This window comes from Giraffa tippelskirchi, chromosome 4 (genome assembly GCF_054371585.1).
Source record: "Giraffa tippelskirchi isolate mGirTip1 chromosome 4, T2T-mGirTip1v1.2.pri, whole genome shotgun sequence".
In the NCBI taxonomy this organism is placed as follows: Eukaryota; Metazoa; Chordata; class Mammalia; order Artiodactyla; family Giraffidae; genus Giraffa; species Giraffa tippelskirchi.
The window spans coordinates 175929507-175945176 of record NC_137278.1 but is presented as its reverse complement, the minus strand read 5'-3'; the positions used below and the strand labels follow the sequence as shown (position 1 = coordinate 175945176).

At 33.2% G+C, this 15670-nt stretch overlaps 1 protein-coding gene across 1 annotated transcript in view; it reads right to left on the bottom strand.

Moving 5' to 3' along the window:
• Positions 1-2519: 2519 nt before the first annotated feature.
• Positions 2520-15670, bottom strand: part of ERGIC2 (ERGIC and golgi 2) — a 40078-nt gene continuing 26927 nt past the window's right edge. The window contains exons 9-14 of the mRNA XM_081591742.1: positions 13746-13801; positions 12832-12930; positions 9454-9551; positions 5910-6072; positions 3186-3268; positions 2520-3024 (exon numbers count right to left, since the gene is read on the bottom strand). Coding sequence (XP_081447868.1) covers positions 2962-3024; positions 3186-3268; positions 5910-6072; positions 9454-9551; positions 12832-12930; positions 13746-13801 — 562 coding nt within the window. The 3' untranslated portion in view covers positions 2520-2961. The remainder of the gene's footprint in view (positions 3025-3185; positions 3269-5909; positions 6073-9453; positions 9552-12831; positions 12931-13745; positions 13802-15670) is intronic.

Genomic DNA, 15670 nt, shown 5'->3' with positions numbered 1-15670 from the left:
TAAGTACTAGGTTAAAGGCCTGATGAGATTTTAAAGATCCTAAGGCTCAGGTTAAGTATTTAAAAAATATACACATCTCAAACTTAAGTTTAAATGTTTTAAATTGTGAAACAAAGGAGCTGCATGTAAATTTAATTTTTGGTACCTGAATCACTAACCTAAGACATAAAAAGAAAATGCACAACATGTGTCTTTATACCATTAAAAAAATTATATCTTAGTCATTCCTTTATGAATTCCAAAGCTTGTATTAAAGATTATAAACTTTGTCATTAGTAAAGTTTTATTACAAAAATTCAGTGCTTTATATCATAAAATGTATATGAGAAAAGCATAATATTAATCATCTAAGTCAAGAATTAGAAATGTGTAATTTTGAGTTAAGCTTTTCCCAAGAGGTAGTCTGAAATGTACAAATATTGTAGCAGAGAATTATTCATCTTTTTCATTTAAACATTTCCTCTCTTTTTATAGGCTAATGTGTGCAAACACAGATGAAGAAGAAAACTCATTTCACATAATTCCAGATCTCAATTTTAAAATATTTAGGATGGAATATATACACATAGATACTATGAATGCCCTAATAAAATAAAAAATTGAGTAATAAACTTGGGTATGCTACTAGAGGCATCCCTAGGTACATGCCAATAGATAGATAGGCCAGTACAGTGTTCTCTGCCATGGAGAAGAAACACTTGGTGAGGTCAAAAACTGCTACTTAATCCTAATACACAAGTGTACTTCATCACCTATCACACAAAGGGCTGGTCAGAATCTTAATACTTTGATTGTCCAAAATCTGACCCTGACTATTCGAGGGGTTTCAGGTGAAAACCTTTCAAAACTTTTAAAATGGAAATCAGTGGCAAAGTAGGATTTTGCTTCAAGGAATTTCCTTTTATACTCAGTTTTAATAGGACAGATTAATACCATTACAATTTTAATATGGTATTTGAAAAAACGGTAACAATTAAAAATCATATATAAGTACCAAAATAATTTTTAAAATCCTTCTTAAAGATACTTAGCTGTTATAATCCTAACTGAAAGAAAATAATTCTAAATCAATAGTTTTTCCTACTAAAATAACCCTGAAACTTAATTGAACTTGCTGACAAGCAGATTTACAGAACCAACATTCAGTCTAAAATAGCTAAAATTCTAATTAAAAATTCCTTTTCCTAGTCTACCTTCATTGGAAATAACATCTGAAGAAATCAGAAATTTCTAAATAATGAGAAGGCCATTCATTATTTGGAATTTTCTGAATTCAGAAATCTTTCAAAGCATAAACTTGTCACTTATATTAGTCAGTTAACTTAATGGCTCTTAATCAACTGTATATTTTAAACAATGATGCTTCTCTTATTATTTGCAAAACAGCATTCTTATATAAGCTTTACTATAAAGTAGTTTTATCAATATTTCTTCTTCTTTCCATTAGCTGCCCCAACTGCTTTCAACAGGACATTTTTTTTCTTTTACCTTTTAACAGAAAGGAATTTGAAAAACTCTAACTTGTGATGTCCTATTCTCTAAAAACCACCATTTAAAATCTTTTTAGTCTTAATCTTGTTACTTACCTGGAATTTTTGTTTCCCCATTTCCTTAAAAGACTTAGACCATGAGGAACTGGTTGATGATTCTTCTACTGTCATTATTAAGCATTACAAAAGGAAAAATGATGTTGGCACACATATTCCAAATTTTGGTTTTAACAGCACCTGAGTGACATACTGAGCAACTGAACTGAACTGAACTGAGTGACATACCCCTCTTTTTTAAATCTTTACAGTCAAGAAATTTTAAATTAATCTTTAAATAGTAAGAAATCTAGACCAACACAATCTAATACAGAATCAATCACATTCAGGACACTCTGAATGCAGATAGTTCTTTCATAATACAGTTTTACAGTTTAAATGTTTAATATGATAAACATTTAATCATATGACTGTTTAATATGACACTGTTTAATATGATAATCTCTCAGATCTGACATTATCTTGTCTTACTTAAATATTTGCCTCATACTTCTATTTTAAAGTTACCCTGTTGCCCAATATCACAACACATAAAAAATGCTACTTTTCCTCTCAATATTTTACAAACTGATAATTTTCATCATTAGCAGTGGATCTTTTTATTACTCACCCCCTATTCCCAAACTCTAACAAGAATAACGATCAGATTAGGAAACTTAGCATCTTTTTTAAACATGTGCTTTCTTCTCCCTGCCTACGTGCCACTATACAATTTGTGAATGATACCTCTGTTACGTATTACAGCATCTGCCCCTCTAAGAATTTACCTTAGTCTTTCACGACCTTGCCTTGAACAATCAGAAATGTCAATAGCCAGAGTTTAAAGAAAAGCAGTTACCATCCTAAGACCCAATAATTGGATAAATGGTCGTCATTATGGCTTAACAGTAATATGGCTATCACATAGGGACCCCGCCTTCTTTTCCTTTATTAACAATGTGACCTGACCACACTTTTTAAAGTTTAGACTAGTTTTCCATATGTTTTACATATTTTATTCTGACATCATATCTTTAAAAAAACAAAGAGATGAAAAGATTTGCACTTATCAATGCCATTTTCTTTAAATGTGGTTTGACTTCTTCCTTCAGGCTCTTTGTCATCAAGAAGCAAGGTCTGATTTCGATACTGCCCATCTGCTATGAAAATATCAGAAGGGGTCATGTTCAAAGCAATACTCCAGTTGGGCTTATTCACTGATTAGATTAGCTGCATAATTTCTTCTAGAACATTTGTAACAGACACGAAACATATAGGATTTCAGTTTGAGTTTTTTGTTTTTTTGTTTTTCCCTAGGTGTGACTTCTGCTTCTCATTCATGTTTTCTTTTCTTTGACTATATTGCACAATATTTTATTATTAAAAAAGGTTTTACGTCTCAGGCAAAAAGTTCTTCTCCTTTACTTGGGAGGTGTTAATGTGTATTATTTTCTAAAAGAGGTACGTGGTTGTCCGTGTGGCCATCTTCAAAGGGAACCTAGGGAGGAACAAAAAGACCAAAGTATGAGTTTTATTTCTTACCCTATTTCCTCTAAACATAATGCTTTATTTTGGGCAATTTCTTTCGGGCACCAAGAGCTAATATTTAGATTTAACAATGATACTATGACTTAGGGTGGACATCATTTTATCACTTACAGAACTGACAGGTTTGTAGGCTCCAAGTCTGAAACGACAGTAAATTATTTCAACTATAAATTTGCCAATTCCATGTAACATGCCTGTAACAAAAAAAAGTTTGTTTTTAATTAAATTACCTATGTTATTTACTTCCTAAATTTGTGAGTAAGAATAAAAAACTCAACTAATTACAATGGAATAGGTTAAGGAAGGAAACAGTTTGCTTTATTGACATCCACAGTTGAAAATATCAAGACAATTGGATTTTAAAATAAGTGAACTTCTTTTCAAAATCAGAAGGCCACATAATTCATGACCTTGACAAAGCAATCTTTTCAAAGGTGCTGAATATATCTTACACCACCACAAATTTAAATGACTCTATTGTAAATAAAGCAGTAACCAAAACTTTCATTAAAAAGCTATTCATTCATTTAAAAAATATAATTCAAACTATAAACTTCCAATGTAATATTAAACAGAAGTTAGCATAAAAAAGGAACTATTTAGGTTGGTACAAAAATAACTGAAGTTTCAGACTGAATTTTAAATCATTATAACCAGGCTCAAACACATCTTTTTTTAATCAAAATAGGAACAATTACAATCAACACATTGTTGCCAACGAGAAATAAGTTTGCTTATTCCTGTAGTATAAAAATCCGTGCTTTGGGATTCGATGAAGTCTTGGAAAGTATCTTCTATCTCCTGCTGGTTTTGGAAGCATTTTCTCTGCAAGAAATGGTCAAGATGCTTGAAGAAGTGGTAATCAGTTGGCGAGAGGTTAGGTGAATACAGCAAATGAGGCAAAACTTCATAGCCCGATTCGTTCAACTTTTGAAACGGTTGTGAGATCTGCAGTCAGGCATTGTTGTAGAGAAAAATTGGGCCCTTTTTGTTGACCAGTGTCAGCTGGAGGTGCTGCAGCTTTCCGTGCTTCTCACTGATTTGCTGAGCATACTTCTCAGATGTAATGATTTCATCTACAGAGGATTAGACGGGCGGCAGACCACCAAACAGTGACCATGACCCCTTTTTTGGTGCAAGTTTAGCTTTGGGAAGGGCTTTGGAGCTTCTGAGTTGGTCATCTCTGGATGTCGTATACAGCCCACTTTTTGTTGCACATCACAATCCGATTGAGAAATGGCTTGTTGTTGCCCAGAAAAAGAGAAGACACTTCAAAATGATTTTTTTGATTTTCAGTCAGCTCATAGGCACTCACTTAAATCAAGCTTTTTCACCTTTCCAAATCGCTTCAAATGCCAAATGACCGTAGAATGGTTGATGTTGAGTTCCTCTGCAACTTCTGTAGTTATAAGAGGATCAGCTTCAATGATGGCTCTCAACTGAAGCTGTCAACTTCCAATGGCCGGCCGCTACACTCCTCATCTTCAAGGCTCTCATCTCCTTTGCAAAACTTCTTGAAGCACCACTGCACTGTATGTTCATTAGCCGTTTCTGGGCCAAGTGCACTATTGATGTTGCAAGTTGTCTCGGCTGCTTTACAACCCATTTTGAACTCAAATAAGAAAATCGCTTAAACTTGCTTTTTGTCTAACATCATTTCCATGGTCTAAAATAAATATAAAATAAACAGCAAGTAATAAGTCATTAGCCAAAAACATAAAGCGAGAAATGCACATTAAAATGATGTATACATAAGCACATTTATTTAGAATGCATTCTAATATCAAATGGTAAATTTCAACAATGCAAAAACTGCAGCTACTTTTGCACCAACCGAATATTTCCTTTATCCTTTCTATTTTCTTTTTATATTTAACACTCAAATTTTCACAATTACAATTCTGCAAAAGGGAATGGTACCCACTCCAGTATTTCTGCCTGGAGAATTCCATGGACAGAGGAGCCTGGCAGGCTACATGACTGAGTGACTAACACTTTAACTTCACAATACAGCACTTCTTTTTTTCTTTCAAGTTACCTTTGAGAAAATCCCATAACATTAAAGCAAAATGATCAAAACTCATAAAATATTATTAACTAAAAATTTGGCTGCACGTATTTCATAGTACAACGTATCATAAAATATAATTTTACATTCTGTACTGTTAAAAATACCTTAATTGAAAAGGAAAATTTATGTTCAAACTATCTACTGTTTCCAGGCATTTTCTCATCTAATCCTACAACACACTTGCAAGTTAGATATTACTATTCGCATTTTTATAGAGAGAAAATTTTAGAAAATGTAGGTGACTGACACAGGGCTACCACCATGTAAATGACACAACCTGGGTTCAATTCTAGGCTCTTCCTAGCACAGTGTGTGTGTAGTCCCTTCAGTTGTGTAGGACTCTTTGCGACCCTATGGGCTATAGCCCACCAAGTTCCTCCGTTCATGGGAGTCTCCAGGCAAGAATAATGGAATGAGTTGCCGTTTCCTCCTTGAGGTGATCTTCCTGACCCAGGGAACGTACCCACATCTCTCTCATCTCCTGCCTTAGCAGGCAGGTTCTTTACCTCTAGTGCCACCCGGGAAGCCCAACCACACTAAGTAATCTCCCTTAAATCATTGAATGCAGTGAACTTAAGTGTAACACTTAATCAATACAATCTTTGACGTTTGAAATTAAATCTTAAAGAAAAAGTTCGTTAAATATCAAAACATGAAAATGTATATATTTCTTGCCCCTTTTAAGTAAAAGTATCTTGATTTAGTGTGAGCAATACTTTTAGAAATTAGACAAAAAAAAAAACAAAACAGGAATGAATCTTAACCTGTTGTTGAAAAGATTCCTCCAACAATACCACAAAGTCTTACAAAAAACTGCCAGAAAGGCATATGCTCCTCAGTAACTGTCACCATAAGAGAGCTGAGATCATATTTCATAAAAATCCCAGAGACTCCATGGCTGCCCGCAGCATGGTTAATAACACGTTCCTAAAGGAAGACAAAAGGAAGGGGAAAGAGAGGCGGAAGACACAACAGGATTCACGTCATTAGGCTACTTGCATACAGTCAACAGGAAGCCCTCCAGCCCTCCTAAGCTACTTGCATACAGTCAACAGGAAGCCCTCCAGCCCTCCTGAACAAGAACGACATCCAAATCTCTTCATGAATTGTCCTGCTAGATCAAGTTCTCTATTCTGTATTCTTTGTATGGCTGGCTTTTGAAGCAATCAAAAGAACTGAATCATTCTTTCCTATTTTCTCAAAAAAATCACTTTACATACAAGGTTTCTATTAACCCAAGACTTTAAAACTATATGGCACATTCTTCATTGGCCAAATCATTGAAAACCATTGCATTGCCCAAGAAATTCGTTTGGGTTTTTCTGTAGCATCGTAAGGAAAACCAACCCAATACATTCCTATTTTAACATACTTTTTTGTAGTATTTCTTTGCTAAGAATTTACAAAATAATTATACTTACTTTACTTCCTGTCATTTGAAAAAATTTAAAAACAATTTCACTTTCTGTTGTTCGTTTTAAACTGTATGAGATATACTACAGGAAGAAAGAATACATTAATTTGAAAGACTGACTACTGGTTCAGTTTTTAAATGAAATTTTTTTCTTGAAAGGAGTGTAGCTAAATTTACAAACCTACCATAATGTGCACACTGAGTGAGAAAATAATGTTTTGTTTCATCCTGTTTATACTTCAAAAACCAAGCTTGCAAACTTCTAATAAATTTCTATCATAGCATTCCAAGAGACTCTCAAGAGTCTTCTCCAACACCACAGTTTGAAAGCAGTCAATCCTAAAGGAAATCAATTCTGAATATTCATTGGAAAGACTGATGCTGAAGCTGAAGCTCCAATACTTTGGCCACCTGATGTGAAGAGCTGACTCATCAGAAAAGACCCTAATGCTGGGAAAGATTGAATGCAGAACGGGACGACAGAGGACCGACTCAATGGACATGAATTTGAGCAGGCTCCAGGAGACAGTGAAGGACAGGGAGGCCTGGCATGCTGCAGACCATGGGGTGGCAAAGAGTCAGACATGACTGAGTAACTGAACAACATCATAGCATGAAACAACTATGATACCCAGCGCTTTGTTATGACTTTTGTGTCAAGCCTTTCCTGTTTCTACTACGTTGTAACTAAACTACAAGCTTCAGGAAGACAAATAACAAGGAAAATTATAGCAACTCATGTGGGCACTACAAAATCTCTTTGCCTATTAGCACAATAGAACTATTGTTATAAGCTTATTCCTTACAAGCTTCCTTATAAGCCATTGATCAAGTTTCCAATATAAAATGACTTCATCTTAAGAGTTCTGTTAAGTTAAATATAATGCCAAAATTATAAATACACTGTCGCCATCTATATGAGTGGATGGTGTTTCAGGGGTCACGGTAACAAAAGACTCATACGTAACAAAAGACTCATAATGGTTCACTTTTGGTCCAGGACCAATGAAGGTCAGTGCTGATCTTTCTTATCATCCATAATTATAAATACACTGTCGCCATCTATATGAGTGGATGGTGTTTCAGGGGTCATGGTAACAAAAGACTCATACATAACAAAAGACTCATAATGGTTCACTTTTGGTCCAGGACCAATGAAGGTCAGTGCTGACCTTTCTTATCATCCATCCATTCTGCCAACTTCAGTTACTTTTTCTGACAGTGAAACACAACTATTGTAGTTACCCTATCAGTACAAACACACCCCGCAAAGGCGAAATGCTCTGGTATTCTATTTATTTTTTTGATTTACTTTTATTATTAAAAAAAAATCCTGGAGATAATTTCAAATCAGTAAATAGGTATCTTTTTCTCTCTCTCTTTTTAAAGTTGCATGCTCCCCCATGTGTGGATGTACCACATGGGTTGTTTCCAGTCTCTGCAATTACAAATAACACAACTAATAGCCTCATACACACATCATTGTATCTTTGGATTCAATTTATAGAAGTAGGATTGCTATGTCAAAGGGTAAATGCATACGTCATTTTCCAGATATTGCCTAACTCCCTTCCAAGCGATTATGCCACTTTACACTTTCTTAGCAATGTATATCACTCATTTTCCCCAAAGCCCTGTCACTGTGTAGACTGTCTGACCTTCCAGTGTTTCCAACCTTAGCGAAAAATAGTATCTCCCCAGCCATACAGAAAAGCAAGCACAATATACACTTATAGACACTAGCTAGTTTCTCTCTATGTGTACACACACACACAGTTATATATATATATACTTGATTTTTCCCTTCTTAACCATTTGAAAAGTTATAAACACATGACACTACATCCATAAAAATTTTAGTACTTAGATTCCTAAGAATAAAGAAAATTCTACAGTTATTGAGCTCATAATCAACATAAGTCATAAGATTATCAAAGGAAAGTCTCACATGGAGGAAAGCAAATTTTTAAAAGCACTTAAATTTTGGAATTTTTCTGGATACTAGTATTTGAATATTCACATTTGAACACAATAAGTAAATGTAACTTATAAAAATAAAATAAGAAAAAAGAGAAGAAAGAAAATATGGTCCCAGAGTAGATGAGAAATCTGTTAAACTGTCCAATTCTAAAACTCTGCTCCTCACTGTCAATATTTATTTATAGAGCCACTCTACCCTAAGGTTACAGAACATTTTTCCTCTCAATTATTAATAGATGAATACAAAGCCCTAACTTAAGAAGGAAAACCCTCTAAATCTGCTATGTGAGTCACAATAACCATGCATGCCCCAGGATAGGTACATTAATTAAAAAATAATGGTGAAATTAGAAAATCTGTTGGCAGATAAAAACCTGCTTATACCAATACATAGGAAAACATTAAAAATTAAGATATTAAGAGTAAAATAACTGATATCATCATAGTTTAACAGTTTTTTATTGACAGAAAACATTCTAAATTTTTAAAATCTACTCGATTTCCTCCTCTAAAACATACATTTAGTACCCATTTCTGATATTTTATTTGCTTAAAATAAAAGATCAATGCATTCTAAATTTTAAATGAGGGAGGGCATTACCTGATACTTTAACCTAATTTTGTAGCAGAACTATAAATGCTTTAAAAACTTCATTTTAAACCTATAATGGAAAATAATTTCAAAAATAGTATATGTATTAAAAAAAAAGAATTCTACTTTTTGAAATTTAATGCTTTTGAACTTTACTGAAATTTAACGTTTTTTGAAATTTGAAATTTAATGTTTATCTTTTTGTCAGTTTTTCTAAATGTCCTATGAACATCTAATAACAATGTACATGATACAAAATTTAAATATATTCGTGTAGGATACAAGATTTAAAAAATCATTTTACCAGCTGGATTCAACTTACCCTTTCTGTCACAGCAAACTGATGGGTGTCTGCTGAAATTTTATATGTATGTAACTTTGTTGGCACAATTGTAATAAAATATTGAAACATCTGGTTGTCTAGAATAAAAACAAAATGTAGTTTTTTCCATCAATCCAGTAGCAATGAAACTGTTTCCATATATTTCATTCTTCTATTAAATACATCTAATCTGAGATTTAATGCTATTTATAACAACGTCTAACAAAAAAAGTATTATAAAAGAATCAATGAAAGCAATAATTCATGCTTGAAAAAACAAATTCTCAGTAAGCATAAAAGTCACACACACGTATCTATTAGAAGATGTCAAAAAAATAGATGAGCTAGTGACCTCATTAGATATCCTTTACAGTCAAAAATGGAAAATAAAAAATCAGTTCTTTATAGTACAGAAACTAATAAAAATAAAGTTATAATAGTATATAACCACCATGAGATAATATTTTCAGTTTCTACTAATATCTTAAGATAAAAAAATAAACCAAAATTGAATTAGCCATTGGATAAATAAACCAAACAGGAGTAGGAAATGGCAACCCACTCCAGTATCCTTGCCTGGAAAGTTTCATGGACAGAGGAGCCTGGTGGGCTACAGTCCATGGGGTCACAAAGAGTCAGACATGACTGAGTGACTAAGCATGTACCACTCAGGCAAATAAATCAAAATGTAGTCTTTGGATAAATACAAAGAATCAATACGATAGCAGGAAAAAAAAAGAAACTACTCAATGATGGCCTGGGGTCACTATGTAATTAAAGGGATTATAAATACATAGTCATTAGGCATTTCTAGGTTTAATACATCAGAAAAAGCATTTAACTAATTATTGATTTTAAACAATTCACATAAGAAGCAGCATGTTAATTCTCTAGGTCTTACACTCTAGAAAATTTAGAACTAGATATATCTATCCATACTTTCAGCTAAGTGAGTGAGAGGGCCTCATTATGTTTGTGACATACTTCACATCATAAGGTAAGAACTGTCTATGAAAATTGCGTACATGAATAAAATATTTTAATCACCCCCGAAAGTGCCTTTGAATTCCTTTTCAATCCATTCCCTCCATATCTGGCCTAGGCCAACCACTAATCTACCCTCTATTGTTACACACTAGTTTTGCCTATTCCAGAATTTCATATGAATGTAAGTATATGTATGTACTTTGGCATGTCTTGCTTCTTTTTCTCAGCATGAATAAATTTTTATTTCCATCAATTCAATTTTTCAGTCTCTTATCTCAGCATAATTCAGAATAGAAGAGGGAAAGGTAAAACTGTAGATAGAAGGGAGAAGTAAGAGTAATGGTCTGTTTAACACTAACATTAGACAAGTTTCCAACAAAATAAACCAAAGCCTGTTTCAACCTCACCATTTCCTATTTCACCTAATGCTTGCACCACTATCACTTTCAAAAACACGAACAGTTTTTGGCCAGTTCTTCTGTTATCAATTTCAATTTCAATCCCAAATATTAACACAGATAATATTAGAGCAAGAGGGTGTCAACTTTGTCTACCACCAATAACTGGCTTGTCAGCTGAGCTTTCATGCTTTGAGTCATTCTTTGACATGAAGTGAACCGCTCAATCTGTGCTTACTTTTTTAGATGTTTTATAACTCTACTATATGATAAACAAAAATAGCAACATGAAAATGATAGAAGATGTTCAAATGTTACGTATTTATGAAAAAAAGATGAAATTGAGAGTGGTGAGGTTACAACCAATGCTGTACACATGAGTGGGAAAATTAAGACTTATAGGAAAAAAGGAGAGACAAAAGAAATCTCATACCATGAGGAGTGAAGTACCAATGCAATGAATAATAACCCATGAGGGTCAAAGAAACACCAAAGCTTTTTAAGCTACCGACTATTTGTCTGATATATAAGATTGTTAGATAACTTAATGACCAGGCAAGGCAGAAAATGCTGTTGCATTAGATTTTGTTGCAAGATTTGCTGTCCAAATCTGCACAACATTAAAGATGTCACTGCTAAGTAACCCTCTGAAAACTCCTACATCAAAGAGGGTAGTTACCTGAACCCACCAGATCTGTGATGCTAAATTTTTTTTTCTTTTTTGAAAAGGAGGCCCAATAGAATATATATTAGGCAGGAGAAGAACATACCTGCTCTAAAGATTTGAAAACCTGCTGACATTCATCTCATGACATTTTACAAAATAACTCTCAACACCTTAGTCTCTCTGAATTTAGGAACAAGTGAACTTCAAGAGTCTTCTGAAAATTAATCTGTTCATATTTAAATCTGCTTCTTTATAAAAATTTATAGTTTATTTTAGGATCTTGAAGCAAAGTATTAACCAACATGTTTCAAATGAGCACCTCAGTTAATATTTAATGTATTTTGGTGTGGAATGAACATATACTTAACAGGAGGTTACACAGAATAAAGCTTATAATTCTCAGAATGTTTCTACTCACAGGTTTCAAGTTTCCTTAAGTGAAACATTCCCAAACAGAAACATAAAATACTCACGAATGTGAATATTCTAAATAAAGCATCTTTAATGTATCTGATTACAACACTGTGCTAACAGAGTAAAATACTGTACATTAATAAATCTATTTGAATTAAAAAAAAATAAAATCCTTACTTAGTTTTGCAAAGGCTAGACTTCTTTTTGCAAAAGGAAAGCATAGGAAGCTTTAGAAGTCATCAAGGTATGTCACACAATATGAGTATTTAAGAAGAAAAGCAACCAAAAATCTTCAGGAAATAGAACTGATAACTTGCTACAAAATTTAAGAAAATAATCCATTCATATTTGGCTAAGCTGAAATTTTAAATGGAACAGATGGTTAAAACAAATAGTTATAAAAGATATTTGTACTACTTCTGTGTTAACAACAAACCATTCTGGAAAAATTCTAGGTTTCTGATGTCTGTAAACTTCTCCAGAGAGGTTTCTGATATGGTAAGTATAGCAAGCATTTTAGAACTATGAATCTATAAAAAGAAAGAAATTCTTATAATGTTCAAATTTTCTTTTATTCTTTCTTTGTTGAATATGGAAAAGCAGTTATACTCTCTTACATTAACTTTTCATACATTTAGAGAGCTTTTAAATTCTATTCCTTGTCCTGCTTACTTTTGACTAATTCCTTATTCTGTTCCATGGTACCTTTTTTAACATTCAAATTCATCCACTACTAGGACATTCTCTCCACAAAACATTGTCACTTAATGATTATCAACCATTTAAACCTCTTAAAGGATTTGTTTATCTGTTATGAGGGGGTTAGGAAAAGAATTAATTAAAATGTTTTATCAAAGTTACAAGAATAATTTGCCTACATGCAAATTCCAACAGTAATTTTTAAATACTTACGATCTAATGCAATTTTTTCAGTTCCATCTAAAGGATTAATAATTCCTGGAACAAGTTCTCCAAAAGACAAATGATCTATTCTGTGAGAAAAGTTGTAAGCTAAGAAGCAAAAAAATAAAACTATTAAGTAAGGACATTAAATTATTTAAAACTACAAGTTACAAACTAGTTCACATTCTTATCTATTCTCAAATGAAAATATCTAAAATCTGGTGGTATGATAATACTGTATTTAAAACCACATTATTTTGAGAAAAATGTATACAAATACATAGGAATGCTGTATTTCATAATTATATACAAATTAACATCTAAGAAATAATACAACATCTAATTCTGATAACCAAAAAAGTTAAGTCTTTTCTAGTCCAAGTCATCATATAGAAACAGGATTGTGTTGTTAGAACTGGGGTGATGTCCATGAAACTGATCAGATATATTTTTAATACACATCACTGCTAAATGTGACCAAATTTGTTTTTTATGGAATTTATTACTTGTTTTTATTCTCCAGCAGAGACTTTCAAAACTAAATTTTATGATAACATTTATATGAAACTAACTTGAATATCTGTGCGTAGATGTCCCCATTTATATTTACATATGGAAACTTCAAATATATTCTCTTCACTATCTGTAAAACTTAGCAGAAATGTGTACTAAGTGATATAAAGGACACCAAGGGTCTTCCCCTAACCTCAGAAACTTCTGAGCTATGACTAAATAGAATTATAGGTAGCTTAAAGACAAGAGAATATGGATTAGTCATTAAGTTCAATCATTTATTTTCTCCTGTAGATATTTCTTTCAGAGCAGCCCACTTTCAAAGCCCCACCTTGCACCTGCACTAAAAATTTAAAAACAAACTTTTCCCGAGGATATCTTCACAGAAAGAAATTTCAGAAACTACTTACAGTCATGGTTGACAAGTGCTGCCAAGTGTGCATGACCTCGGGGATGTGGAATTGCCCTGAAAGGAGGGAAAAAAGATTAAAGTAATAACATTTAAATACACAACGAATTAAAATCAGAAAGGGGTTCTTTCCTAAGCTATATGATTTTCTTAGTATTAAATAATGTAACATACTTGACCTATGATTTAAGTAGTTAAATCTATTCATCTCAATGCAATAAACTGGGGGTTAGCAAACATTTTCTGTAATGTTGTTGTTATTGTTTTAGTTGCTAAGTCATGTCCAACTCTTCTGTGACCTCATGGACTGAAGCCTGCCAGATTTCTCTGTCCATGGGATTTTCCAGGCAGAAATATTAGAGTAGGTTGCTATTTCCTTCTCCAAGGGATCTTCCTGACCCAGACACTGAACCCATGTCTCTTGCACTGGCAGGTGGATTCATTACACTGAGCCACCTGAAAAGACCTAGACAGTAAATATTTTAGGTTTTGTGGGCCAAGATGCAAAACTGAAAATGTTATGTAGTTACATAACACGAGAGAAAACAAATTTTCACAAACGTACTAACAAACTTAAAATTATAATAGTAGTAACTGAGTACTTTTTTGGAATCTAGGTGGTTTTTTTTTTTTGAATCCAGGTATTTTTTCTGGGAGAGAACATTTTGCTTAATCGGGCTTTAGAGTTGGCATTCCTTATTTTCAAAATTCCAGATATGATATGGATAGGATATAAACCAAATGATTTTCCATTTTACCTCTCTTACTGAAGATGTGAATTATCACCCAGAAAGATTTGTGATGAAATTAAGAATGTTCTTAATGAAATTAAGAGCAAAGGCCAAAATACAGAGCTTCCTACTCTATTTGTCAGTTTCCCTCTTTCAGTTAATTTTGGAATAGGATATTGTTTGTATCCAGAGATGCAATAAAACCTTCTAAACTGCTTTGAGCCAACAATTATCTGTTGGACTATATGATACGAAGAAGTTCTAAGGTTTCCATCTACAGGTTGGGGATGGGGAGAATAGCTCCTAGCCACAGTAACAAAACATGAATGCTAAGAGGAGTGGGATAACAGAAACAAAGCAATGCTTGACCTGATCACTGTAAACATTGAAACAATTCTGCACAGGAGTCTAATGTTTTCTCTGTACATGAAAAAAAATCTCATCCAGCCCTGCTCTTTCCTGTTTTATGACCTTTCCTTCAGCCTATATGCTATTCTCTGCTTTACATATAAAATGTTGAATCATCCATTAGTGTTCAAAGGTTTTCTTCAATAAAGCCTCCATTGATTTGGAGAGTAGACAGCAACCTTGTTATACAGTTTATCAGCCACAGTTTTCCTTTATAGCTACAATACATCTATAATTAAGTAATTATTAGTGTAATTCACTGTTTAAAGTTCAGATTCTCTCATAGAATGTCAGCATCATAAGGGCAAACCCTTTCTCTGGTTTTCACTATTTCATCTATAGTATGCAGCATGGTACTTTGCATGTAGCAAATACTCAAGAAATGTTTTTTATAATGAAGAACTGTTCAGCTCTGAAACTTAGTTAGGAGGAGAGAAGGGAGGGAAAGAAGCAGAGAAAGAGGGAAGAGATAATCAGAGAATCTATATTTATTCAGAAATTTATCAGGTGTTTACCATATGATAGTTTCTGTGCTGGGTTCTGTTCATAAAGGCAGGTGGTCTGAGATTTTTCATTAACGTTCACCTAATTTAACTTTATCCCAGACACATTTCTACCTACATCAAAATATTGTCTTGAATTAGGGATTCCATTTTGATGAGAATCACTGAAAGGAAAAACAAAAAACCTAATATCATCCAACAAAATGAACAGATTAACAAAATGTCTAAGTAAGAGCTTTCTGGCTACCAACACTTGGCAAGCTGAAGGTTTTAATTCACATTTA